This window comes from Oryctolagus cuniculus, chromosome 5 (assembly GCF_051225735.1).
Source record: "Oryctolagus cuniculus isolate XC-2025 breed Fujian yellow rabbit chromosome 5, ASM5122573v1, whole genome shotgun sequence".
NCBI lineage: Eukaryota > Metazoa > Chordata > Mammalia > Lagomorpha > Leporidae > Oryctolagus > Oryctolagus cuniculus.
In genome coordinates, this window is record NC_142871.1 from 61,321,686 (window position 1) to 61,347,878 (window position 26,193).

Genomic DNA, 26,193 nt, shown 5'->3' on the forward strand with positions numbered 1-26,193 from the left:
TAGGGTGTACATGATGGTTAGAAATTCTGAGTCCCGGGGCCTGCACCGTGGCTCACTTGGTTAATCCTCCTCCTGCAGCGCCAGCATCCCATATGGGCACCGGGTTCTAGTCCCGGTTGCTCCTCTTCCAGTCCAGCTCTCTGCTGTGGCCTGGGAAGGCAGTGGAGGATGGCCCAAGTGCTTGGGCACCTGCACCCACATGGGAGACCAGGAGAGGCACTGGCTCCTTGCTTCGGATCAGCGCAATGTCTGCCATTGCGGCCATTGTGGGGTGAACCAATGGAGGGAAGACCTTTCTCTCTGTCTCTCTCACTGTCTATAACTCTACCTGTCAAATAAAGAAAAAAAAAAAAAGAAAGAAACTCTGAGTCCCTAGAATAAAATTGATTCATTACTAATAAAGCCAAACACAATCAATTTAATCAATATTTTAATTTTATGCTGAGTCTTTTTATCATAAAATTTATTGGCCCCAGGGCAACAGAACAAATGCTGATTTTCTTTTAAATTTTCATCTGTCAAAAAAACTGATGAAGTTATTAAAAGGTAAGTCCTCTCCAATTTGAACATTTTTTGCTGTGTTACAGTATAATTATCAGACACGACAGGTGTTAACATGCTTTTATTATTTAACAAAGGTTTGTTCTCTGTATTTTCCAAAGTATTTGGTAATCGTAACCAAATGGAGACTTTCACTTTCCATAAGGTAGTGGAGTAAATACTGTGTTCTTTCCCTAGAAGTTGTCTGTGTCCTGATCCCCATGGGACCTTCCATGGCAGAAGGGACTTTGCAGGTGTCAGTAAGGACTTGAGTTGGGGAGAACATTCGGGGTTATCTGCGTGGGCTCAAAATAATCACAAGGGTCCTTATAACAGAGCAAGCAGATAAGAGAAGGCCACGGAATGGTAACGCTGGCAGCAGGGAGAGAAAATGTGATGTGACGTGGAGCCCAGAGGCTGTGGAATGAGACCCACAGAGCAGGCTGCATCCGCCCTGAGAGCCTAAGAAGGCGGCCAGCCCTGCTGACCTTAGCCCACTGAGGTTGCCAGAGGCCTTCCCAGGGCTCGGGCTGGGAGAGAGTAACCGCGCTGTCTGCAAGCCCTTGAGTTTGTGGCGATTTGTTACGGCCGGCACCGGAAGCTGATACCCAGAGCGCAGCAGGCGTGAAACTCAACGTAAAAATCATGTTGTCAGCTCGGGTTTTACCTTCCTGTTGCTGCTTATTCTCTGCCAGAGCACTGGACATGAGTTTTCTTGTCCTTTTGCATTTCCAAGTGAATTCTTAGAACTAATTAACCTAAAAGGAAGAAGCGTTCTTCTTAAGCCTTTTTAAACCCTCGGTGGATAAGCACTGGTCTTCCAGTTCAGCGTGCTTGCGTTCACACAGCTTGCACTCTTTACTGCTATGGCTTCTTGTAAAACCCCGCCAGCAGGCGTATTTTCGAGTGACTCATCCTCAGTTCTGAAATATGCTGCAGGATGGCAGTTCTCCCCGGGAGATGATTGCTGAGAGCCCACGCCACGCCAGCTCCTCGCTACCGTGATTAAGAGTTGATTAAGAGCTGACCCTGCTACTGTGTATTGAGAAGCCTGGCAGGAAATTGAACTAGAAATTTGGAACACGAGGCCAAGTACTACATTTGTAACTTTTGTAAGTAGGTCACAATGCTATATTGTCTTTAATACCAGACGTTATGTTCCTCATCTTTTAAAATCCAAAATCCTTTCTTGTAGCTTTGTTTTTCTTTTGGAGAAATCTACAGAATGCTATCGTTAGCTATAGTCACTCTATTGTGCAACAGGACCCCTGAGATTCTTTTTTTCCCAAAAGCGCTTTATTATTATTTTAAAAAAATTTATTCATTTATTAATTTGAAAGGCAGAGTTACAGAGAGGCAGAGGCCGGGGGGGGGGGGGGGGGCGGGAGAGGTCTTCCATCCACTGGTTCACTCCCCAGGTGGCCGCAATGGCCAGAGTTGCACTGATCTGAAACCAGGAGCCAGGAACCAGGAGCTTCTTCGGGGTCTCCCACTTGTGCAGGGTCCCAAGGACTTGGGCCATCTTTTACTGCTTTCCCAGGCCATAGCAGAGAGCTGGATCAGAAGTGGAACAGCCGTTACTTAAACCAATGCCCATATGGGATGCTGGCACTGCAGGTAGTGGCTTTACCTGCTACGTACACTATAGCGCCCCTGAAATTCTTAATACCTGCTAAAATTCCTTTCTGTATTCCTTCATTTCTTTACTATAAAGTTGTATCTCTGCTATTAAAGTAATATTCCAAATCACAAATGATTTGGAATTCAGAGAAAACAAAGAAATTATATTTCTTAATATAATCACTCTCAACATTTGTTGTATTTTTTTCCAGTCTTTTAAACCTCTGCAAACACAGTTCTTTTATTTTGTTTTAACTAAAGTGCTATCCTTGTACTTATGCTTTTAAATCTTTCTTTTGAAACTTAATACTGTATCATAAACATGAAATAGTGAAAGCTTGGTACTCAAAAATATCATCAGATAAGGACCTGAGTTTGTATCAAGATTCTTTGCTTGTAAGAAATAGAAACAAAATTTGACCACCTTAAACACAAAGAGGGGGCCAGTGCTGTGGTGCAGTGGGTTAAAGCCCTGGTCTGAGGCACTGGCATCCCATGTGGGTGCCGGTTCTAGTCCCGGCTGCTCCACATCTGATCCAGCTCTCTGCTGTTGCCTGGGAAAGAAGTAAAAGATGGCCCAAGTCCTTGAGCCCCTGCACCCACTTGGGAGATCCAGAGGAAGCTCCTGGCTCCTGACTTCGGATCAGCACAGCACCAGCCATTGTGGCCATCTGGGGAGTGAACCAGCGGATGGAAGACCTCTCTCTCTGTCTCTACCTCTTTCTATAACTCTTTCAAATAAATAAAATAAATGTTAAAAAACACACACACACACAAAGGGACTATATGAAAGGGACATTGAGGAGCTTGCTTAATGGACAGGATATTGGAGAGAATAGGAGAAAGGGTAGGGCTAGGCACTGGGACAGCAGAAGGCACCCAGCCTTTTTCCTGGGTGCTGTCCATGGGATGGTTGCTTCTATCCTTGAGGCTTGTCACTCAAGATTCAGATCTTGGGGGATATAATCTTATTGTTCCAACTTGGGTCCTGTGTCCAACCTGTGGCAAGGGAGTATAGGGTACCGTGGAAGACAAGAGACCAAGAGAAGAGAGAATGGAAGCTGAGTGACTGCCAGGTCAGAGAATGTCCAGGGGGAATTCATCCCTCATGTACCATCCCATTGCTCTCCAAGGTCAATTCAGTCCATCTCAGAGCATGGGTGGAATAGGACGACCTTCCCAGACATGGAGACTGTTTGTTGGTCAAAGGAATATTTTAAAGACAACTATTTTGATATAGGTACTGGACATTTTGTTTTAGCAAAAGTGAGTTCAATCCCAAATTGTATTTCTAATCGCTGTGACAAGAAAGACTTCTTCAGTTACAGTAGCTGCCTCTGAAAATGTCAGATTAGTTTCAGTGTCTCTTATATGGTAATCACATTTAAAAGGCATTTTGCTCGGTCTCTACTGCATATCTGTGTGAATTATTAGAACCTGTAGTAACAAGTGTATCTCTCAGACTTCCCAGCTGGCCCATGGGCTGATCCCTGACTCTGAGACTCTGGAATTTTCCCAGGGTTGTGTGTAGTGGCTTGAGAGCACTGGAGGATGCTGGGGGGAGGTGGTGTCCTGCTATCCTGGGGTTGTAGGCAATTGAAAATTCACTTCAGCTAATGAGTCAGGAGACCACAGTGAGAGGGATTTAATGCATTCTTTGGTTAGAAGTTGAAAGTCTCTCTTCACATATTTTCGTTATACTATTCTGTTTATTTCTTTGTATTTATGGGAACTTCTGCAATAAAATATGCTTTTAACAATAACTTTTGTTTTGATAGTATTGTACTGTAAAACATTTTAAAAGTTCCTTCTTTAAGGAACATTTCCAGGCAGAAAAGTAGAATTTTCTGATGGATGATTAACTAGTATATTAACGTAAATCTTTTAAAACTAAGTTAGAAACTGTGACTTGGGCCATCCTCCACTGCACTCCCTGGCCACAGCAGAGAGCTGGCCTGGAAGAGGGGCAACCGGGACAGAATCCAGCGCCCCAACCGGGACTAGAACCCGGTGTGCCGGCGCCGCAAAGCAGAGGATTAGCCTAGTGAGCCGCGGCGCCGGCCTGGAATTACTTTTCTAAAGATTGTAGAAATTGCTAAATCCTACCATATCAATAAAAGACCATTAAATATTGGAATTTGAAGTCAAAAGTAGAAAAGTTTGATCAATTTAATGTCAACTTCAGGAAAGATTATGGGCTCTGGAGCCAGCCAGATCTAAGTGTGAATCCTAACTCTGCCATTTTCTTTCTACTACTTGAATGTTTTTGACAAACTGAATAATTTCTGTGATCCTTACACTCCACATCTATGAAGTGGTGCTAATAAAATTTCTTGTTCAGTGAAACATTTTGTACAAACCTGCATATGATAAGTGCTTGGAAAAGAATTCAAATAATTCCACTGCTCATTTTCAGTCTTAAATGTACACTTTTCCATATTCTAACACCTCTGAAATTGGTATGTGTTTCATAACTGATGGCACATCTTTGTTTAATTGGCAGATTTTTTCTTAGAGATACATAAATTAATTGTGCATACTACAAATTGATGTGGCCTAAAACTCAATATAACACAGGATCAAATCATGATAAAACTATATTTCCAATTTCTGGTTTTTTTAAAAAGATATTTAAGAAAATTTATTTGGAAGGCAGAATTACAGGGAGAGAAGAGGAGAGACAGAGAGAGATCGTCCATCTGCTGGTTCACTCCCGAAATGTCCACAATGGCCAGAGCTGGCTGATCTGAAGCCAGGAGCCAGGAGCTTCTTCTGGGTCTCCCACATGGGTAGGGTCTCCTGCACTTGGGCCATCTTCTACTGCTTTCCCAGGCACATTAGCAGGGAGCTGGGCCAGAAGTAGAGCAGCCAGGTCTTGAAGTGCCATCCATATGGGATGCCAGTGTCTCAGGTGGTGGCCCAATTTCCTACACCATGACAAGGCCCCCACTCTCTGTTTTAAGATTATTCTGTATTCAGAATTTGAGATATAGAAAATTTCCAAATGTAAGAATAATATTCCCAATACATCATGAATAGAAGAGTTTTGAAACAAATTATTTTTCACATGGTTTATCCGTTCCATTTTTTAAAAAAACACGTGAGCAAAGCCTTGCCAATCAGCACAACTGTCACCACAGAGAAAGCTTCTTTCATCAAACTTCTGAGTCAAAGAAAGGACAAATGTTGCTTTTATCATGTCTGTAGTAATTGTCTGTGCTTGTCCATTTAACTGATTTTTAAAAATTTCACATATTCTCATTACATCTTCTGTCCCTGTTAGGGTGCAATGGCAGAAGATGGCAGAAGATGGCTGGGTCAAACATCCTCTGTGCCGTGTTCTGCTATCCCTCCCTTCCAATCTGAGACTTGTGGATGTGAGGAGTCACTCTGCCCCTAGCTGTGCTAGCCTTGGTAAGAGAATCCAATTCTTCCTCACCATGGATTGCATGCTGCAAGCAACATGGAGTAATGTGCTTTCCTTTTAGATCCTTGGAAGCATCACCCACCAGCTCCAGGACCTCAACAGAGAGAAGTTCCAGAATCACAGCGCTACACAAAGCAGCACTGCCACCCACACATCCACGGCTCACGGTGCGGGTCTTGGAGTGTCTGTGGATGCAGCCCACAGGAAGCTGTCACAGCCCTCTGTGAGCGAGACGCTGCCTAGGATTTGGCCTTCCCACTGTCCTTCCCAGCTTTGCCTCTGGTCGTGGTCTCAGCTGACTCCCCCTCTGCTCAGTTGCCTGCTCTCTGTTGCCACACCCTCTTCACATTGAAATATTTTAATTGTACATTTTTTAGGATTCAGTGGAATGATTTGATACATGTACACATAATAGAATAATATTCAGCCAAGAAAAATAATGACATCCTATCATTTTTTCATGTTTAATTGGCTATTTCTTCAGCTGAGCTACCTCCCTGAGTTGTTACATGCTGCCAGTATCTAATGGCATTATTATTCCAACCACGAGAATGGTCTGGAACCCCTTCTGCAGCCCTACAAACTCCACTGGGCAACTCTCCATCACTTAGAAGTTTAGATAAAATTATCAACTAAAATTTTAGCAAAAATTATCAACTAGAGCATTTTCGAGACTTTTATATCAATTGTGATTATAGCCCAAATAAAAAAGGTATCTCTCATCAAGAAAAGGAATAAAACCCTCTTTAAACCTTGTTTGACATGTATATTTTGTCTATGTTTTATATGCCAGGTTTGTCATATGCCTTGAGATACAGGAGTGACAAGAAGGACACATCCCCTTGCAGCAAGCAGCCTAGCAAGAAGACAATTTAGAGAAATACTTACCAAAAAGAGTTAAGAGTACCAGGCTGGATGCTTGAAGAACACCTCATCTCACCTAAAATAGGGGAACAGGTAAGCTAGGACCTGAATCTGAAGAATGAGCCTGGAAGCAAAGATTTGCATTTGAATCACCACATGGAATGCGTAGAGGAATTGAGACATGAATGTGTAAGACTTGAGGTAACGGTGCAGACAAATCCTGGGAGACAGTTGAAAGTCAGCATATTCAAAAAGTGAAGGCCTTCAAACATTGTCGGGGAGAGGACATTGATGGGAAGAAGCTGGTGGGGATCAGATTATGACTTTTTTTTTCTGCTCATATCAAGGAACTCAACTTTATTTTAATGACAATAGGGAGCTATCAAGGGTTGATACAGAGGAGCTAACAAGAATAGGTCAATTCTTTGCTTTTCATAGTTTTCTCCAGTCTGGTTGATTCTTTAAACTGAGGGAACTGCTAGAACATGAAAATTTCCACCACATTTCAAGGCATTTCAGCTTTAGTCAAAGCCAGAGAGCAGAAGCAGCCTCTGAATATGATGAACCTCACCTAATGATGCTTAAGTGAGGCCCCCTGACATCTGAGGAATAAGCCACTCTCAGAAAATGGAGAATCTCTCTGTTCTATCAAAGATAGACGTTGGCCAGTCAAAAGCTCAGAAAAGTGACAGGTTTAAAAGTGAACTCAGGGGGCCAGAGCTGTGGGGTAGAAGGCTAAGCCACTGCCTGTGGCAATGGCATCTCATATGTGTGCCTGTTTGTGTCCCAGTTGCTCCTCTTCCGATCTAGCTCTCTGCTATGGCCTGGGAAGGCAGTAGAAGATGGCCTAAGTCCTTGGGCCCCTACACCCATGTGGGAGACCCAGAAGAAGCTCTTGGCTCTTGGCTTCAGATGGGCCCAGCTCCGACCATTATGGCTGTTTGGGGAGTGAACCAGCAGATGGAAGGCCTCTCTCTCTCTCTCTCTCTCTCTCTCTCTCTGTCTATAACTCTACTTCTCAAATAAATAAATAAAATCATTTTTTTAAAAAGTGAACTCAGAACTCATCTCAGTCTAAACCTCTCATTTTGATAATGAATACATAGAAGCCCAAAGAGATGAAGGGCCTTGTCTAAGGTCACATATACCACCTAGGAGAGAGCCAGGGTTAAGGTGTTAGTCTGATTTACTGGGTAGCAGCTACCTATGAGCTGAAATCATTTCCTTCCTGATCTTTACTGTACAAACCTGGCTCCTGCAAAGCATTAGATCGGGTCTGGTGTCCAGGGTCCCTGCCCTATCTCATACCCTTCACCTCAAAGATGCACCAATGATTCTGAAGGACGGGGTGCAGTTTAGGATAGGAGTCTTTGCCTGCTAATGGAATCTACAGAGGGGATTGTCAGAGCCCTGGTCTATCCCTTACCAGCATAGACATGGGAGAAATAGGAACAGAGGCATGGGAGTTGACTGAACAGAGTTTGAGTGAAGGTACATGATGAGACCTCCCCTGTGCCAAAGCCTGGGAACAAATATGTCCTAGGGAATTGACCAAATCCTCTGTGTTTGTTCACTGCTCCATTCCCAGCACTTTCCACAATGTCAGGGATTGAGAGTCTGAACATAAGCAGAAATTAAATTATGATTAAACAAATTGGTGAGAGCCTCAGGTGAGAAGACGTGAGAAGGTGCCAAGTGTCTGGACTGCTCTCCAGCAGAACATAGGATAAACCAATGCTGGCCCTACAGGTACAACATTCAGTGACATAAAATGCAAAGAGAGAAGCTGCCAAGAAAGGAGAGGGAAGAAAGGAACTGCAAAGGGGAGAGCCTCACAGACTTGAGAAGGGGGCTAGAGAGCCAAAGGAGCTGACCATGGTTCTGAAATCCTTCCCAACTTTCAGAGGAACAATGGAGAACAGAATGCAGTGCTGCTCTCTTCCCTGCCCCAGTGATTACAGAAAAAGCCTCATGTGGTGGGGGGCGGGGGAGAGCCAGAGAATGGATGGCTAAGCTGCTGCATAGGGATTGGTTGCCTTGGGAAGTAGCCAAGGTATTGAAATTAATACTGTACAAGTTTCTTTTTGTTTAAGCCACCATGATTTCAGGGTTATTTATTGCTGCAGGATAACAGTACATTCTGGCTAATAAACCACACCATATTAGGATTTTGTATTTTATTGTCATATTGTGTTCTTAAGATTATATGCTATTAAACCATGCTGTGTTCTCTGGCTTCAGTTTATTTATTTTAACTTCACTGAGGGATACTTGATACATGATGAGCACTACATATTTTTTAAAAATTATTTACTTATTTGATTGAAAGAGAGAGAGAGATCTTCCATCTGCTGGTTCACTCCCCAAATGCCCACAACAGCCTGGGCTGCATCAAGCTGAAGTCAGGAGCCTAGAACTCGATTCAGGTCTCCCACATGGAGGGCAGATACCCAGTACTTGAGGCATTACCTACCAGCTCTCAGGATGCACGTTAGCAGGAGGCTGGGTCAGAAATGGAGCCATGACTTGAACCCAGACACTCAGCTCTGGGATGCAGGCATCCCAAGTGGCATCTTAACCACTGTGCCAAATACCCAGCCTGAAGAGTACATATTTAAAGTGTACATTTTGATGGGGCTGGCATTAGGGTGAAGCAGGTTAAGCCTCTGGTTGCAATGCTGGAATCCCATATTGGAGTTCTGGTTTGAGTCTGACTGTTCCTCTTCCTATTCAGCTACCAGCTAACATGCCAGAGAAGGCAGCATCAGATGGCCCAGTGTGGACTGATGTGGAGTCCCTGGCTCCTGGCTTCAGTCTGCCCCAGTTCTGGCTGTGGCCATTTTGAGAGAGAGCCAGTGGATAGAAGATAGATCTCTCTGTCTCTCTCTGTATCTCTGTCTCTGTCTCTCTCTTTCTGAGTGTGTCTCTCCTTTTTTCTCCCTATCCCTCTTTCTCCTCTCTCCCTCCCTCCTTATCTTCCTCCCTTCCTCTTTCCCTCCCTCTCCTCCTGTATTTCTGATACTCTACCTTTCAAACAAATAAATCTTTAAAAAAAAAATACAGGTTTGATGACTTTTGATATGCAAAAGCACTTCCAAACATTTGTGGGAAATGGAATTAAAAGATGTTAATTTTGGTGCAAAAGAATTTTCAAACCTATGCATAAGTTATTTCATTTTAATGAATTTTTTGAAATCCTTCATGTGCATGGATTTCAGATTTTTTTGCATCAAAATCAATTTATCTTTTAATTCCATTTTCCATAAAATTTTGGAAGTACACTTGTGTGCATCTGTCAATGAAACTAACATTACAATTAAGTAGGATCTCTGTCCTTAGTGTGCTGTACAGTGTGAATTAATGCTATAACGAGTACTCAAACAGCATTTTACACTTTGTGTTTCTGTGTGGGTGCAAACTGTTGAAATCTTCACTTATATGCTAAGCTGATCTTCTGTATATAAAGAGAATTGAAAATGAATCAATGTGAATGGAAGGGGAGAGGGAGCGGGAGAGGGGAGGGTTGCGGGTGGGAGGGAAGTTATGGGGGGGGAGCCATTGTAATCCATAAGCTGTACTTTGGAAATTTATATTCATTAAATAAAAGTTAAAAAAATAATATAAGGAGTATACCCACACTCCAAAAGTTCCTCTTTTCAATTCTTTCCTTTCTCCCATTCTGACTCCCCCAAACCCACCCAATGACCGGATTTGTGTCACTGTACACCTTTAAGAATTTCAGATAAAGAGGTTCTTACACTATTCTTTTTTTTCGGTCTGGCTTTTTTCACTCAGAATAATTACCTGGAGACTCATCCATTTTGTATATATCAACAGGTCATTCCTTTAAATTTCTGAGTAGCATTCTGCTATACAGATGTGCCATATCCTGTTTATTCACTCACCCATTGATGGATATTTGAGTTGTTTCCAGTTTGGGGCTATTACAAAGAAAGCTGCTATGAACATTCACACACAAATCTTTATTTCTAGATGTTTGTTTATTTTTATTTATTTAGAAGGCAGAGCAAGTTATAGGAGGGAATGCAAACAGACCAAGGTCAGGATCTGGGCACAGCAACATATGGGAGTACAAAGAAGGGAGGTAAAAAAGAATTTGAGGCTGGCACCACAGCTCACTGGGCTAATCCTCCGCCTGTGGCGCCGGCACTCCAGGTTCTAGTCCAGGTTGAGGAGCCGGTTCTGTCCCGGTTGCTCCTCTTCCAGTCCAGCTCTCTGCTGTGGCCCAGGAAGGCAGTGGAGGATGGTCCAAGTGCTTGGGCCTGCACCCGCATGGGAGACCAGGAGGAAGCATCTGGCTCCTGGCTTCAGATCGGCACAGCACTCCGGCCATAGCGGCCATTTGCGGGGTGAACCAACAGAAGGAAGACCTTTCTCTCTGTCTCTCTCTCTCACTGTCTAACTCTGCCTGTCAAAAGAGAGAGAGAGAGAGAGAGAGAGAGAGAATTGGAAACCAAGGAGGTGTGACTAGCAGAAACCTTGGAAATCCAGGAGGAGAAAAGGTTTTAAGAAAGAGGTGATTAAATGTGGAGTCTGCTGAGAGGTCAAGGAGAGCAGTGGGTGGAAACTGGTAAATCCAGGACTAGGGTGGCCAGTGGTGCTTCCACCAAGTGGCAGCCTGGCCCACTGCACCCGCCTACCCCGTGGACTCTGTGGACCTAGTTTTTCATTTATCTATCTTGGATAAATGCTTGGTAGTAGAAGAGCTAGGTTGTGTGGTACGAGTGTATCTAACTTTTAAAGAAGTCACCAGCATATTTTCCTGTTTGTATGAGAATTCTAACTTCTCCACATCCTTGCCGTGCTTCGTATAGTCTGACCTTTAGCTTTGCTGAAATGAGTAAACATCGCTCGAGAATGCAGCTTTGTTCCCAAAAGTCACCAACTTGGGCTCTTGATCCTTGTGTAATAGTCTCTTAACTGGCACTCCTCCCTCAGACAGATCGGGGTTGTCAGGTAGGAACTCTGTGAACTTCCTCCCACCGCCTATAAACTTAGATCTATCAGTACCAATTATTCCCACATTGCCTCGTGTCACAGCAGGGGAGCGGTGCCCCACCTCCTCCTGACGCTGCCCTGGACCCCATCCTCCTCCTGCCAAGCCTCACTCTGGCACCTTTTCCTCCCCCCCAGCTTCATATTTTCCAACTATGCAGCCACTTCCCCTCAGCCTACTATATTCAATTCTTACCCAAACAAAACAAAGACTATCTTGTGACTCTGTATAGCCCTCTAGCAATCACTCCACCTGCTTCCATTTTAAAGCTAAATATTGAAAAAATATAGGAATATTCCCATTTTCTCCTCAATCCCCTATGAATCTCCTCCTCTGCCCATCAAAGCTACTTTCAATCAGGTCACCACTGCCTGCCACATTCCCAAATCTGATTCTTCTCAGACTCTGTCCCACTAGACCTCCTTGCAGCCTTAATCATTCCCTTCTTAGACCTTTTTCTCCTCCTGGCTTTCTAGGATCTCTGCTGGGCACCACTGCTAGGTTTCCATTTCTCTTTTACTTTGCTTCCTTGCACTCTTGTGTGCTACTGCACCCCAGACTCTGACCTTGGCCTGGTCCCCTTCCCTCCTATGACTTCTCCACTGCAAGGTCAGTGACAACAGAAATTATGCTTCCATTTTAGTCATCCTTGTGAATTCCAAATCCATGAGCCAATTGCCTCCACCTTGATATCCCACAGGTCATGTAATATAATGCATGGAAAACTTGTTTTATCACCATCTTCCTCAAATTTGCCCCTGCCCTATTATCCTATCTCACTGAATCCACAGTTTAACACTCTGGTTTATACTGTTGCTCAACCCGACACTTGCTCACTTAGTTGGAGACCCTCTACTTGAGTCCTCTGATATCTTGAGTCTATCTCCTCTCCTCTACCCTGCTGAGTTGGGCAGGTTGAGCTCACCTCTCATCCTGGATTACCATCTGCCGTCCATCTTTGAGAACTGCATCTTGCTACCTCCCCAGACTCACTGCTGTGGTCTCTCCTCTGGGCCTACATCATATACACCCCAGCCACACTGGAAGGCCTACATTTCTCCAAATGGGCTGTGCTTCTGTGTTTCATGTTGTCCTCTCAGTCTGCAACCCCCCCCCCCTTTCAATGCCCTTTGCCTTGCAGATTTTTTGTTCTAGGCTCAGATTCCACAATATTTTCCTGACCTTCCTGTGGGATCCTTTCCAACCCAGTGTATACTTTTGTTGCCTTTTTCATTAGTACTGCTCTCCGAACTGTGTCTGTTACTGTACATGGCAAAGGGACTTTGGGGATCATCAGGGCAGGCCCTAAATGTAATCACAAGGGTTCTCATGAGAAGGAGGTACAGGAAGATTTGGCTACAGAAAAAAATGTGGGCCTGGCAATGTTGTATAGCAGGTAAAACTGCCACCTGTGATGCCGGCATCCCATAGGGGTGCCAGTTCATGTTCTTGATGCTCCACTCCCCATCCTGGTTCCCGCTAATGGCCTAGGAAACTTAGCAGAAGCTGGCCCAAGTGTTTGGGCCTCTGCCCCAATGTGGGAGAGCAGGAAGAAGCTCCTGGCTCATGGTTTGGGCCTAGTCCAGCCTGGAACATTGCAGCCATCTACACAGTGAGCCCAGTGAATGGAAGATCTCTCTTTTTGTCTCTCCCTCTCTCTCTCTGTAACTCTGACTTTCAAATAAATAAATAAATCTTTAAAAAAAAAACACTGATGTAAGATGTTATACTGCCTGCCTCAAACATGAAGGACGAGGCCATGAACCAAGGAATGCAACTCTAAGAGTTGGAAAAAGGCAAACATACAGATTTTCCCTGGAGACCCTCTGGGAGAAATACAGCCTGGCTGGCATCTTGAGTTAGGCCCAGGGAGATTGATTTGAGACTTCTAACCCCCACAACTGTAAGAGAGTCAATGCATGTTTTTTTGAGCTTATCTCCCTCTTTGTTGTATTTGTTAGCTCTGTAATAAGAACCTAGCATGCTGCCCATGTCCAGCCTGGGCCTCAGGCATCAGAGGCCCCTTTCATAGGCCTCCTCTAGCTGTGCCTCTTCTCTTGGGGTAAAGAATTGATTCTCTCACATCTACACCAGGCAGCAGGGCCCAGGACCCCAGAATTTCTTGCTCAAGGTCAGTTTCCAGGGTCTGTGTAGCCCTTCCCCAAGTTTGTCCTTTGGAGACCATCTATGCACCTGGCAGGCCCACGCCTTGCTCTGAAGAGTCACAGTTGAGGAGGCAGCTGTGCAACGGTGAGCCACTGTGTAGGTGACAGATGGAAACGCACAAGAGCCAAAGCCAGGAGAGCAGGCAAGAGGTCACTGCAGAAACTCAGGAGAGGCGTAATGATAGTGACTCCGACGGCGCCAAGGGATAGGATTCAGGGCATATTTTGAAGGTAAAGGCTTTGCTGGTACGTTGGGTGTGTGGTATGAGAAAAAACCAGAGGAGTGAGTGCAATTCCAGGGTTTGTGGCTTGATCAGCTAGAAATTGCCATTAACTCAGATAGTAAATAAGGAATAATGAACACGTTGGGCAGTAAAGGTCAGTGGCCAGGTTTTAAGTGTGTTAAATAAAAGATGTCATTGTGGGGAGGCAGTCGGTTGTTTGAGTGAAGCTTTGCTTTCTCAAAACCTGTATGTTTCTTGCAAAGAGTCTAGAGTCTGGCATTGGGAAATGTTCACCATTCAGTAGGTTAAATGAATGTGTGACATTCAGCTATGGAAATGTTTCAAGATCTAGCCACGGGTTTATATTCTTACATCACCAGATTGGTTAATGTTAAACACCTATCGACGTTACTCAGGTTGGCCAACTGTGTAAGACAGGGTTGTCAACAGCCTGCTTGTTTAGTTTCTTCTTATTCTTGGCTCTCACACACATTTTGATTAGGGCTGGGGCTGATATCGAATATTAATACCCAGTACATTAAAGTCAGATCTGTGGCCTGTGTCTCATTATTCTAACACTAGACCTTTCTTATTGTTCTGACTACAAGACAGTTTTCTCTGTAATTATAAAATATATAAAAACGTTGACATCTTTGTTCCATCTCTGAAATTGTATTGCTGTTCCACCACATTCGGGGAACTGACAGCCAGAGCTTTTGTATTTTAGTCCAGAATACGTTCCAGACGTGGACAGGACCTGTGGATGCTGAAGAGGCTGTGAAGGCGAGTTCTTTAGAGGCTTTTAATTTGATGAATGAGCAACGACGTGATCTTCACGGGTCTAAATTTACAGACGCTGTGGAAGTGTACCTCTATTGGGAAGGGTGTGTTTTGTCATCTCGTAAAGGTCATGGTTCTGCTATGAGCGGCAAGACCAGATAGCTCGTGCGTTTTCTCTCGTATCTTCCTCAGTCATGCTTTCTTCCTCACTCCCGTTACTGAAGCTTCTTTTATCATGCTCACCAAGGATGCTTACTTTTCAAAACCTCTAGTCACTTTTAAGTCCTCATTTTACTTACTGTCTCAGCAACACTTAAAAGTGTTTATTTATTTGAGAAGAGGGGAGAGAGAAAAAGAGAGAGAGAGAAGGGAACTCCCACCCATTTGGTTTACTCTCCAAATGCCCATAGCAGCTTGGACTGGGCTGGGTGCTGGGAACTCACCCAGTCTTTCACATGGATGGCAGGAACCATTACTGCTGCCTCCCAGGGTGCACAACGGCAGGAAGCTGGAGTCAGGAGTGGAACTGGGACTCAAACCCAGGGACTCTGATATGGACGTATTATGGGACATGGCATCCCAAATGGTGTCCTAACCATAAGACCCACTGCCCACTCCTTTCCCTCAAACACATTTTTCTTTTTTATTTTGAGACACTGCATTTTCTTGATTTACTCCTATTTTTCTTACCACTCTCCTTCTCCTCTGCTTGATTTTTCTTGTCTCCTTGATTTCTAAACACCTCATTGTCCTGGGGCTCAGTCCCTGGTCCTCTTCTCATCTCTGTCTACAAGTATCTCCCAAGGTGATGCCATCCAGATCCATGTCTTTGTGCCACCTATGCTCAGAGTTCAATAATTCCCTAATTCATTTGTCCAGATTAGATCTGTCTCCTGAACTGCAGTTTTGGATAGCCCACCTCTTTGTGCTTCTGTTCCCTCACCCATAAAGAGGGGTTCATAATAGTCTTTAGCTTGTAAAATTAGTGCTGGGTGTTGTCTGCTTGTACCGGCACACCCACCTTTCGCCCTTCTCCACCTGCTCAGTTGCCAGGAAAGCTGGTCTTTCGTGGATTTCATCAAAGAGTCACCTTGCTCTCTGGCTTCTGATTTAGTTAATGAGATGTACCAACAGGAAGGGAGGGGAGGGTGTTCAGTAATTTATGCCACCAGCTCTTCCCCTGCCAGACCACAAATTGGTAGTGGCTGCCTCCCTCTGCTAATGGCCACAACTCTTGCTGGGTGTTAAGGTGTAAGTCAGCTCAGGTTGCTTTCACTTCCATATAACCAGCCCCACAGCCCTGACTCCTGTTCCCAGTGATCGCCCTCCCCCTTGCCTCTTCTGGCAACCTGGCTGATGCTGGCTCTGGCTAAGCCTTCCCACTTTTACAGGTAGTCCCTTTACGCTAGTCTCCCCAGTCTCCGAATTAAATGGGCCACTGATTTCCTTCTGGGCCCTGACTCATTGAGGATTGTTATGGTGATGAAATGAGCTAATATTTGTAAAGTGCATAGAGCAGCCATGTGGCATTGCTAAGTGCTATGCAAGGGTCGGTGAAACATATAAATGATACATTGCCCGTATGAGCTCTCCATTTAGGTGCCTCAAACGAACTTTTTAAAGTACCCCACTTTTCCTATGCTAATTGAGGTTCTCCAGAGAAACAAAACCAAATGCGTGTGTGTGTGTGTGTGTGTGCACATCCTACCAACAGGCTGTGCAGGTGCATCTGTGTGTGCGGGTGAAGGAATTTATAGCAAGGAATTATGGAGATTGGCAAGGCCAAACCCTGCAGCATGCCCTGGCGGGCCGGAGACCCAGAGTGGATGCTGCAGTTTCCATTCCAGGTCACCAGCTATAGACATAGGAAGAGCCGGTGCTGCTCGTGGAGTCTGAAGGTAGTCTGTCGGGGAGCGACCTCCTACCAGACCTTCTGTTCCCTTCAGGCCTTCAGCTGACTGGACAAGGCCCAGCCACACTAGGGTGGGCAAGCAGCTCTATTCCAAGTCTTTCCATTTAAACCTCGGTCAAAAACATCCTCAAAGAAACACCCAGAATAAGGTTTGACCAAACATCTGGCCTAGCCCTTCTCACCATCCCCACCACTGCCACTGACCTTGAAGCAGCTGTCATTTCTCATGAGGACAGTGGTTTCATGCCTGATCTCCTGTCCTCACTCTGGCCCTACTGGAGACGATTTTCAGTAGAACAGTCAGGATGAGTCTTAAAGTGTAAATCAGATCATATCATTTCCTCATCACTCAGAGTGAAAGTCCAAGTCCCTACAGAAACTAAAGGTTTGAAATGGGGCCCAGCACTGTGGCATAGTAGGCTAAGCCTCCACATGCAGTGCCAGCATCCCATATGGGTGCTGGTTTGAGTCCCAGCTGCTGCACTTCCGATCCAGCTCTCTGCTATGGCCTGAGAAAGCAGTAGAAGATGGCCCAAATGCTTGGACCCCTGCAGCCACATGGGAGACCCGAAAGAAGCTCCTGGCCTCTGGTTTTAAATCAGCCTAGTAGATGGAAAACCTCTCTTTCTGTCTGTAACTCTACCTTTCAAATAAATAAATAAAATCTTCAAAAAAAAAAAAAAGAGCTCAAAATGATCCAGTCCCAACTCCCTCTCCTAATTAATTTCAGACCTGCCTTCCCTTTGCTGGCTGTGCCCCCAGCTATGCTGATCTTCACTGTTTCTTGAACTTGCCAGGTCTGCTCCCACCTAGAGTAATTGCACTTACTGCTCCCTTCACCCATGAAGCTCTTGCCCCCACTTTCTCTTCTGTGTCACACTCTCACTTCACCGAGATTTCCTCCTCAATGTTACACAGCTTCCCTAACCACCCTACCTGAAGGAGCACCCTCTACTGCTTGCCACCCCTCACCCCACTTTATTCTCCTTATTAGCCTTTGTCCTAGCATGGCATTATGTGTTTGTTTATTTGTATGTGGGCCATCTTCCCTACTAGAATGTAATGGGTTGTATTTTCAGCCTTGGAACTGTGCTTGTGTTTGTGGGCTCAGAGCATGCCCATCCATGCCCTCGTGAGCTGTCTTGTTTATCCTCACTTCACTCTGAAAGAAGGGCAAGAGGGGAATCGTCATGCGTGCTCATCGATGGAATGGGAATATCCAGTTCTTAAGAACCTCAAGACACTCTTTCAAAGACAAGAATGCCCTGAGAGGGGATGCTGGGCAAACTTTCATTTAGTTCATGAAGTGATGACGTATAGACTTGCATCTTGGACTCCAGCATTGGAAGAGCTTATTCACTTTATGAGGCAGTACATCTTGCTACAAGACTTGATTGGCAACGATGTACTAAGTCAGCGTGTTTTAAGCATTTAAAATTCTTATCATCCTGGGCCAGCTCACAAGTGCACGTGTGGTGATATGAAGGAATGGTTTCATATATCCTTGGAAACTTGTCTTCCAAACCCAGTGGCCAAGGGAGTGGACCAACTAGCACAGATAACACTAAGAACCCTTTAGAATTCTTTGAGTACAGTTACATGGACATATATACCCTTCCTGCCCACTACAATAATCTGAATTAGACATCTCAGAGAAAATGTATGCATAATAGTGCATATGATTTTTTACATTAAGTTGTTCTCAGAAGGGTGGGGTTACATAATAAACTTAGAGCAAATGCACTCATAACCCAGCTCTCAACTAGTAATTCTGTAGCCAGTCACAGACCCCAAATTATATTTTTATAACATGTTTATTTGTGTACAAAATATGTTGTAATTTGTTGATGCATTGCAGCAAAATATTCTATCACATACAACAAAAATACACCTTTTGCTCCCTTTCCCCTGCCCTGAAAATGGCAACACTGTTTTGGCAGTTCAGCAGCTAAAATAAAGTGCTATTAATTAAGCAGTATTGGAATGTCTTCATTTGACAAATGTGATGTACAATTTCAGTACACAACCACATCTCTGCATTAGCTTTGCACAGACCTGGAAGCTCCACATTCCCAACACCTTCAGAAGATACAAATATTTGTATATATATGTACACATGTATACACTGTATATGTAAAATGCCAACAAGCTTCCTTGTCCTTGTGAGTTTGTTGCATTGGGGTTTATTTCCTCTTTCTTTCCAATGTCAGTTTCACACCACTGGAATCTCAGAGTTCATCCGCAGGCACGGAGAGGCTCACCAAAGGCAGGCTTGTTGGGGGCATGGTGCTGGCGAGAAGACACTGGGGGAGCCCTTCAGACCTCACTGGGGGACCTGGAGCGGAAGGGCACTTTGGACTGGAAACAGCCACAGAACAGGAGCCACAGGGCGCGCTGGATCTCCTGGTTGCGGAAGGCATAGATGATGGGATTGATCATGGAGTTGTAGGTGGCAGGCAGCAGGGTGGCATAGGTGTAGATGGCCGGGTCCTCGTGGCTGCCCACCACGCAATAGATGGCGAAGGGCAGCCAGCTGGCGCCGAAAGTGCCCAGCACCACGGCCAGCGTGCCCACGCCCTTTCTGGTGGCAGCGAGGTGGGGCGGCGCCAGACAGTGTTGCTGCAGCGCGATCTGGTGCGCGTGGCGCCACACCACCTGGCAGATGCGCACGTACAGATGCAGCATGATCCCGAAGACCGCAAAGAAGGCAGCGGAGAGCAGCGCCACGTGGCTGCGCGTCAGCGGGCGCACCACGCTGCAGGCGGCACGCTCTGCCAGGCAGTTCCAGCCGAGCACCGGCAGCAGCCCGAGGCCTAAGGACACCGTCCAGGTGGCGGCGAGCAGAAGGTGCACGCCTAACAGGGTCCGGCGCGAGTAATAGGTGAGCGCGTTGTACAGTGACAGGTAACGGTCCACTGTGATGGCTAGCAGGCTGCTCACCGAGGCGGCAAAGGAGGCCACGAGGAAGCCCACGGTGAGCAGGCTTACAGTCTCCGAGGGCACCAAGTACTGGAACACGAAGTGCAGGATGAGGCCACAGCCCGCCAGCAAGTCGGCGGTAGCCAGGCTGCCCACCAGCACGAACATGGGCGTGCGCAGGGCCGGGGTGGACGCGATGAGCGCCACCACCAGCGCGTTCTCGCCCGCGATCACAGTCCCCGACACGCACAGCAGCACGTCCCATGGATTCACCGCGGGCAGCAGCAGTCCGGACGGGCCCGCCTGCAGCTGCGAGGACAGCTCCAGCGACCCGTTAGCGCCGGCGCCGCCTCCCAGTGCCGCGGCCGCCACAGGGGGTCCCCATTCCCTGGCGTCCGGCGCCCCTGCCACGGTGGCCGCAGCAGCCGCTCCCTCAGCCGCCACCGCCACCACCTGGGACTCGTTGAGCGAGGCGGCGCTGGCGTTCATCGCTGCCAGATGCTGCACCCTGCAGAAAGAGGGAGGGGAAGGGTCAGGGGCGCCCCGAGGCTGTCAGAGAACTTCCTGTGTGCAGGTCCCCTATATGAATCTGGCTCAGCCCAGGACCCCGGAGCAGATCCAGGAAGCAGCGGTTAAGTGCGAACCGCAAGCAAAGACCTGTTGAGTGAGTGCGCACGAAGTGCACGGCCTGAGAGTTTTTGCACAGATGTGCACAGGGATACTGCGCGCGCACGCTCACTCGGGATGGTCCGTCAGTGTGCTTGTGTCTGCACACGCACTCCCGCACTCCCGGAGGGGACGGTCAGCAGTGAGGGTGGGCCGCGGCCGGCACAGCGGGGCAGTCCCTAGGGCTGGGCACGGTGCCGCTGTCCTTGGTGCTGAAAGCGAGGATTTCTGAGATCGCGGAGCCCGGAGAGCCCCGGAGCGCACAGAGACCCTTGAAAGGAGTTTGCGAGCGGAGAAGTTGGGGTGTGTGCCCGTGGGGTTTGGGTGCGGAGTCAAGCCTGGCTCCGTTTCTCAGGGAAGACCCGTCCCCGGGCTCTCCTACACCCCTCCGCTCCCCAACCACTGCAAGTCCCCCCAGGAGCCGGCAGCTCACCTGGGCAGTCAGGGCTCCAGCAGGTCACTGGTCATGGGCACCGTGGCTGGGCGCCGTGCTGCGCTCCCCGCGCACACAGAGCAGTTGCTGCAGGCGGTAGCCGGGCGGACGAGCTGGGAGCGCGGGCGCGTTAGCTATGCGGGCGCCGCCGCTAGTGAGACTCGGTCCTGGGCGGCGGAGGCTGCCGCGAGCAGCGCGCCCGCCGGAGATTGACAGGCAGGGCGCGGTGACGTCAGGCCGCTGTTCTCGGGTGCGAGCCGGGCGCTTGCTCTGCTCGTCCAGCCTGCCTTCCCCGTTTCCCGCCCCCAAGGGGGCCCAGAGGGTTCCAGGAGGGAGGAGAACCTCCAGGAAACGAATAAGGGAGAGAGAACGGTGAGGGAGAAAGGAGGGAGGGCCGAGAGCGTGAGTTGGGAATAAGTGTGAGGGGCTGGTGGCGCCGGTCCTCCACACAGCCAGGGTCAAAGATCCCCGGGGGACCAGGAGGAGGAGGGGAAGGACGACGAGGCCCGCGCGGTGAGGTGGGGGGAATGACCAGAGAGGAGCTCCTTTAAAAGTTAGAGTTGCTTGAAGGATGGGAACGAAGGAAGGAAAGAAATGCGCCCTTGGACAGGGTGGCTATAGTATGGCCAGTTGAGAAGAGCCCAGGTGAAATGACTGTGGGAGTAGAGAAAAGATGGACAAAAAGGGGGACGGGTGCGTGTTTGAGGGACACACTCTCTGGTTTCTTTGGAGGCCACCTGTGCAATTTCTCCTCTGCCATGCTCTTTCTTGGACTCTACCCAGCAGAATTCAAGAGGCGCTCTGCCCAAGGTTTCCCAGTCTCAGTAGTGGATGGTGTGCCCTTGCTCTTTAATTAAAGACCGGCTCTGTGCCTTGTTAAAAAAGAAGAAAACTGCAAAATACGATTTACTTTCCTGGCGACAGACTTTGCCCAGTTAATTAGTACCCTATAAACCAAATTACAGGACGAAAATAGTGGTAAGTCAGCTGCAGCAAAAATCAGTAGGCAGGAGTTTTATTTTCAGCCCAGTTAAATCATCCTTGTAGTTTAAAGGTGTTTTGTTTTGTCAGGAAAATACAAGCCCACTCATCTTCTTTCCCTTTTCTAATCAGCTAGAATCTTCAGTAACTGTACTTGGGCAAAGCTAAAACAATTGATTCCATCTAAAGCCCTGAAAGGAATGGTTGCACATGAACATGAGAGTGAGAGTTTGGTGCTGAGACCACAGCCATGGTTTTCAAAGATCACCAGGTCTGAATGAAGTGAAAATAGACATTTATTATAGGTGCAACCTCTTCCCCCATGTGCCTTTACTTTTCCTCTCACCCCAGAGACCACAACAAGAAGGAAACAGATACTGAGACTGTCCAAAGGGCTCACTCAGGGCTGCTCTCTTCAAACAAGAGGCCCCTGCCCAGACTGTTCATGCCTCAGCAGAGCTGAACTTGACTAGAGGGGAAAAGGTACACAGGAGAGTTCAATTCTTTGTGGCAGCTGCTGATGCGGTACCATAAAATGAGTTAGCACACAATCTTTGCATTTGGGGAGTTAAAAAAAAATTCACGTGCCACCATTTTCATGAACCCAAAACTTGGCTGAAGTTATGAGTTTCTAAAAAGAACCGTGCTGTGTTTCAGTACAAGACTGTCATCCAAGAATCAAGAGTGCTATTTCAGAGCTGTCAAGTGAGCTGTCAAAGCCGCAATAGCGTGTTAACTGAAAACTTCCCAAATGACTCGATTCCTCCTTAATGTCTAAATATGCTCCTTTCTGACTTGTGGCTGACAGTGGGGGGTTGAAACTGAACCCACCACAGGATCTTTGTTGATGTCCTCATGCTTTCACTACTGCCAGGAATGGACTTCTCAGTGGTTTCTAGAGGAAGACTGGGCATGTGGAATCCCGCATGTAAATAGGGTGGAGGGTTTGTAGACTGTCTTAGCTCACACCAGTCTCTCACATGCTAGACCAGGTCCTGAGAGTGAGTGGAATACATTCTTTGAAACTTCCCCTTTTTCCTCCAAGTTCACCTACCTCTTAGAAGGTAGAATATGGAAAAGGAGAGGCTGGACATTGTGGCTCAGCTGTTGAAGCTACTGCTTGCGATGCTGGAATTCCATGTGAGGTACTGGTTTGAGACCAGCGTGCTCTGCTTTACATCCAGTTTCCTGATACTGTGCCTGGGAAAGAAGTGGAAGATAGCCCAAGTGCTTGGGTCTCTGCCACCCATGTGGAGATCTGGATGGAGTTCCTGGTTTCTGGCTTCAGTCTGGCCCAGCTCTAGCCATTGCAGTCATTTGGAATGTGAACCAACAGATGGAAGATCTGCCCCTCTCTTCTTCTTTTCCTCTCTCTCTGTAACCCTGCCTTTCAATAAATAAATAAATAAATACATCCTTTTTTTTAAAGCTGGGAAAGGATAAAGGCATGTTGTTGCCATTGCCTGCTTTGCCCATAGAACCTACACAAGTTCCTGCCCTTCTGGAACACTCAGCCTGTGAACCACGTGACAGTTTCATCCCCAGCCTGACAAGGGAGGAGGATGACACCTGACTTAAAGATAGACAAGATTAGACATCTGCTGGACAAGTGGCCAGATTGCTGTCTCTTGAACATTTGAACTAAGGGACATCGTAGCGATGGTCAGTCAGTGTTGGTTTCTGGACCTGAAAGATAGTGATAAGTTAAGGAGGTAGTCCCCCCGTGTGGCTTGGTGGGAAACGAGCAATCCGATGAAGCTGACTGCAGTGGAAGAATGAGGTAGATATGCATAGAAGAACAGAGGTGAAGGAGAGAAAATGGCTGAGAGATGGAGGGAGTTACTTCAGTTGCTGAAACTCTGAGTCCTGGCTCTGAAAATTCAGACCCCTGGATGCCTTAAAGCTACCACTCTCACTGTACTCTCCGTCTACAACAAACTCTGCTAATTCTGACCTAAACTGGGGATTTTCTATTCTGTGAAACCTACATACTGTCCAAAACACATAACTAAATGAGTTATTCATCCTCCAGCTTGTCTAGTTCTGGTTATGTTTTGGCTCTTCAGTTTGCTGTCTGACTGGCAGTCACAGGTTGAACCCTGTGACTGTTATGACCAGCTCAGTGGTGTGTTCATTATATTTGCAGGTGCCTTGGTTCTTCTAATTCTAGCACTATCCACTCATATACATGAGGAAACTCCTTGTTTGAGCTTATGCCTGGAAATCAGAGCCTGCTAACCACTACTCTTATCCTGGCTGCCTTTGGTATCTCTTTCCCATCTCAGCCTACACCATCTTGTAAAGCTACCCATCTCTTCACCGCTCACCCAGTGATTCTGATTCATTTGATCTGCAGTGAGACCGATGAATTGTATTTTCCAATGACTATAAAGAAAAGCCAGTGTAGAGACCCTCATCTAAGCAATCATACAATCTCCCTGTCAGTTTAGTGTGCAGTGAAGCTCCAGAAATGATGGGTTACAGTTTGGAATAATTGCAGTAAAGGCATGCTGGCGACCATCCATCTCCTGGTCATGCAGAACCATTTCAAGCTTAATGCACTGGCCAGGCCTCCTCTGCAGACCTTTCATTTTCCACATTTGCATGACCCTCTTTCTGTCCCCTGCTGTAGGCTGACATTCATTTCTCTCTTGTCCCTGATGAACCCAGAGGCAGTTTCAGGGAGTACTAAACTCTGGTTGCTCTGTACCCTTTATTTTGCTGTAGATTTCAAGATGCTTCAAAATCTGCCTCTTTTCTCTGTTCTGATCTCACAGTTACTTCCCAGGTGTGCTCTCTCCTAGCCCAGATCTTTTGCAGATCAATTGTTTTACAAAATCAGAGCTGTAGTCAAACTGTCTAGACTCTTATAAAACCCAACAAACATGGCAGACTAAAAAGTCCGATCTCTCTGTCCCTCTCTCTATTAGCATCTGCATGCAAACACACACACACAAACACACACACACACACATATACACATACGCATACACACACACAGTTCTTCTTTGTCCTTACGGATGACTAATGTAATTTTCTACTGGGAAGCAGAAGTCTATCTGGTCGCACACAGGTACTTAGGCTGATGACTCAAGAAGACAGCAGGTGCATGGTGGGACGTATGAAGCTGGTTGTAAAGAAAGAGTGGCTCTAAAGAGATAGAAATCACAAATTTTACATTCTTTGTCCGGATCCAGAGCGCCAGATACAGTGAAATTTCTTGGGGACACACACTTATGCAGATGGATGCTACCCCAAATCTCTCCTTTTTGTCTGCTTCCACCTGCCCCTGAGTTTCCCATAGTTCTTCAACATCAGTGGTAGATTGCAATTTCCAAAAAAACCACACCCTCAACATTTGCAAACACATTAAGAATGTCTCTGCTTCAGGCCTGGTGAGGAGCCTCCCCTGCAAAGGGCTGGTGTCCCCACCAATGTCCCCACACAATGTCCCGCACAATGTCCCCACCAGACCTCAATAAGGGCAGGCCACCATCCAGATCTCTGCATTTCTGTGAGATCAGAATGAAGAAAAGGGGTCGATGCTGAGATACACAGAAATCCTCAACAGAACAGAGGGGCCAGGACAACTTTGATCTGGAGTCAGGATTTAGTACTCTCTGGTAGGGGCATTGAGTTTATCAGGGACAAGAGAGAGTCAAGTGGGGCTGGCATTGTGGCATAGCAGGTTAAACCTCTGCCTGCAGTGCCAGCATCTCATCTGGGCACTGGTTTGTGTCTCAGTTGCTCCACTTCTGATCCAGCTCCCTGCTGTGTGCCTGGGAAAGCAGCTAAGGATGGCCAAAGGTGCTTGGGTCCCTGCACCCACGTGGGAAATCTGGAAGAAGCTCTTGGCTACTGGCTTAGGCTCAGCCCAGCCTTAGTCATTTTGGCCATTTGAGGAGTGAACCAGCAGTTAAATGATATCTCTCTCTCTCTCTGTAACTCTGTCTTTCAAAAAAATATTTTTTTTTTTTCAGAGAGAACCATGCGACAAGATACAGAATGCTGTGCAGGGCAGTTGACATTTTAATTCAGATGGAGAATGACTTTTTTTTGTTTTCATGAGAAACAAATCAAGAAAAATGATAGTTTTAAGGGCATATGTGTCTTTTTCCTAAGGAGTAAAAATAGGTGCCAGCGCTGTGGTGCAGTGGGTTAACTTGTGGCCTGCAGAGATGGTATCCCATATGGGCACTCCCTATCCAGCTCTCTGCTCTGGCCTGGAAAAGCAGCAGAAGATGGTCCAAGTCCCTGGGCCCCTGTACCCATTTGGGAGACCTGGAAAAAGCTCATAGCTCCTGGCTTTGACCTGGTCCAGCCTTGGCCATTCAGGCCATTGGGGAGTGAACTAGTGAATGGAAGATTCTCTCTCTCTCTCTCTCTCTCTCTCTCTCTCTCCTTCTCTCTCTAATTCTTTCAAATAAATAAAATAATAATAACTTCATTGAGTTTCATGGAGAAGTGCATGTTTCAGCTTACAATGAAATTACCAACTTTGCTGAGTGTGGGACATCAATGAGAACGCTGGATTTACAGGCGTATTTGAGAACTACCAAAGAGAATGTCTTCTATCTGCCCTGCTCTACATTTTCAAAGCACTCTGAAGCTCACTCAGTGGGCTCATAGCCATTATCTCATTTTA

The 26,193-nt window shown here is 46.6% G+C and overlaps 1 protein-coding gene and 1 pseudogene across 1 annotated transcript; both read right to left on the reverse strand.

Moving 5' to 3' along the window:
* Positions 1-5,504: 5,504 nt before the first annotated feature.
* On the reverse strand, positions 5,505-15,418 carry LOC149126526 (histone H2A.V pseudogene; annotated as a pseudogene).
* Positions 15,419-18,367: 2,949 nt separating this feature from the next.
* On the reverse strand, positions 18,368-20,789 carry GPR6 (G protein-coupled receptor 6). The gene is made up of 2 exons (XM_002714903.6): positions 20,568-20,789; positions 18,368-19,976 (listed from the first exon to the last, which is right to left on the reverse strand). The coding sequence occupies exon 2, from the start codon at positions 19,955-19,957 to the stop codon at positions 18,866-18,868; it is 1,092 nt and encodes a 363-aa protein (XP_002714949.1). The 5' UTR covers positions 19,958-19,976; positions 20,568-20,789; the 3' UTR covers positions 18,368-18,865.
* Positions 20,790-26,193: the final 5,404 nt, after the last annotated feature.

Excerpts from the sequence above, each read along its gene's own strand:
- GPR6 (XM_002714903.6), bottom strand. The coding sequence starts at position 19,957 with ATGAACGCCAGCGCCGCCTCGCTCAACGAGTCCCAGGTGGTGGCGGTG.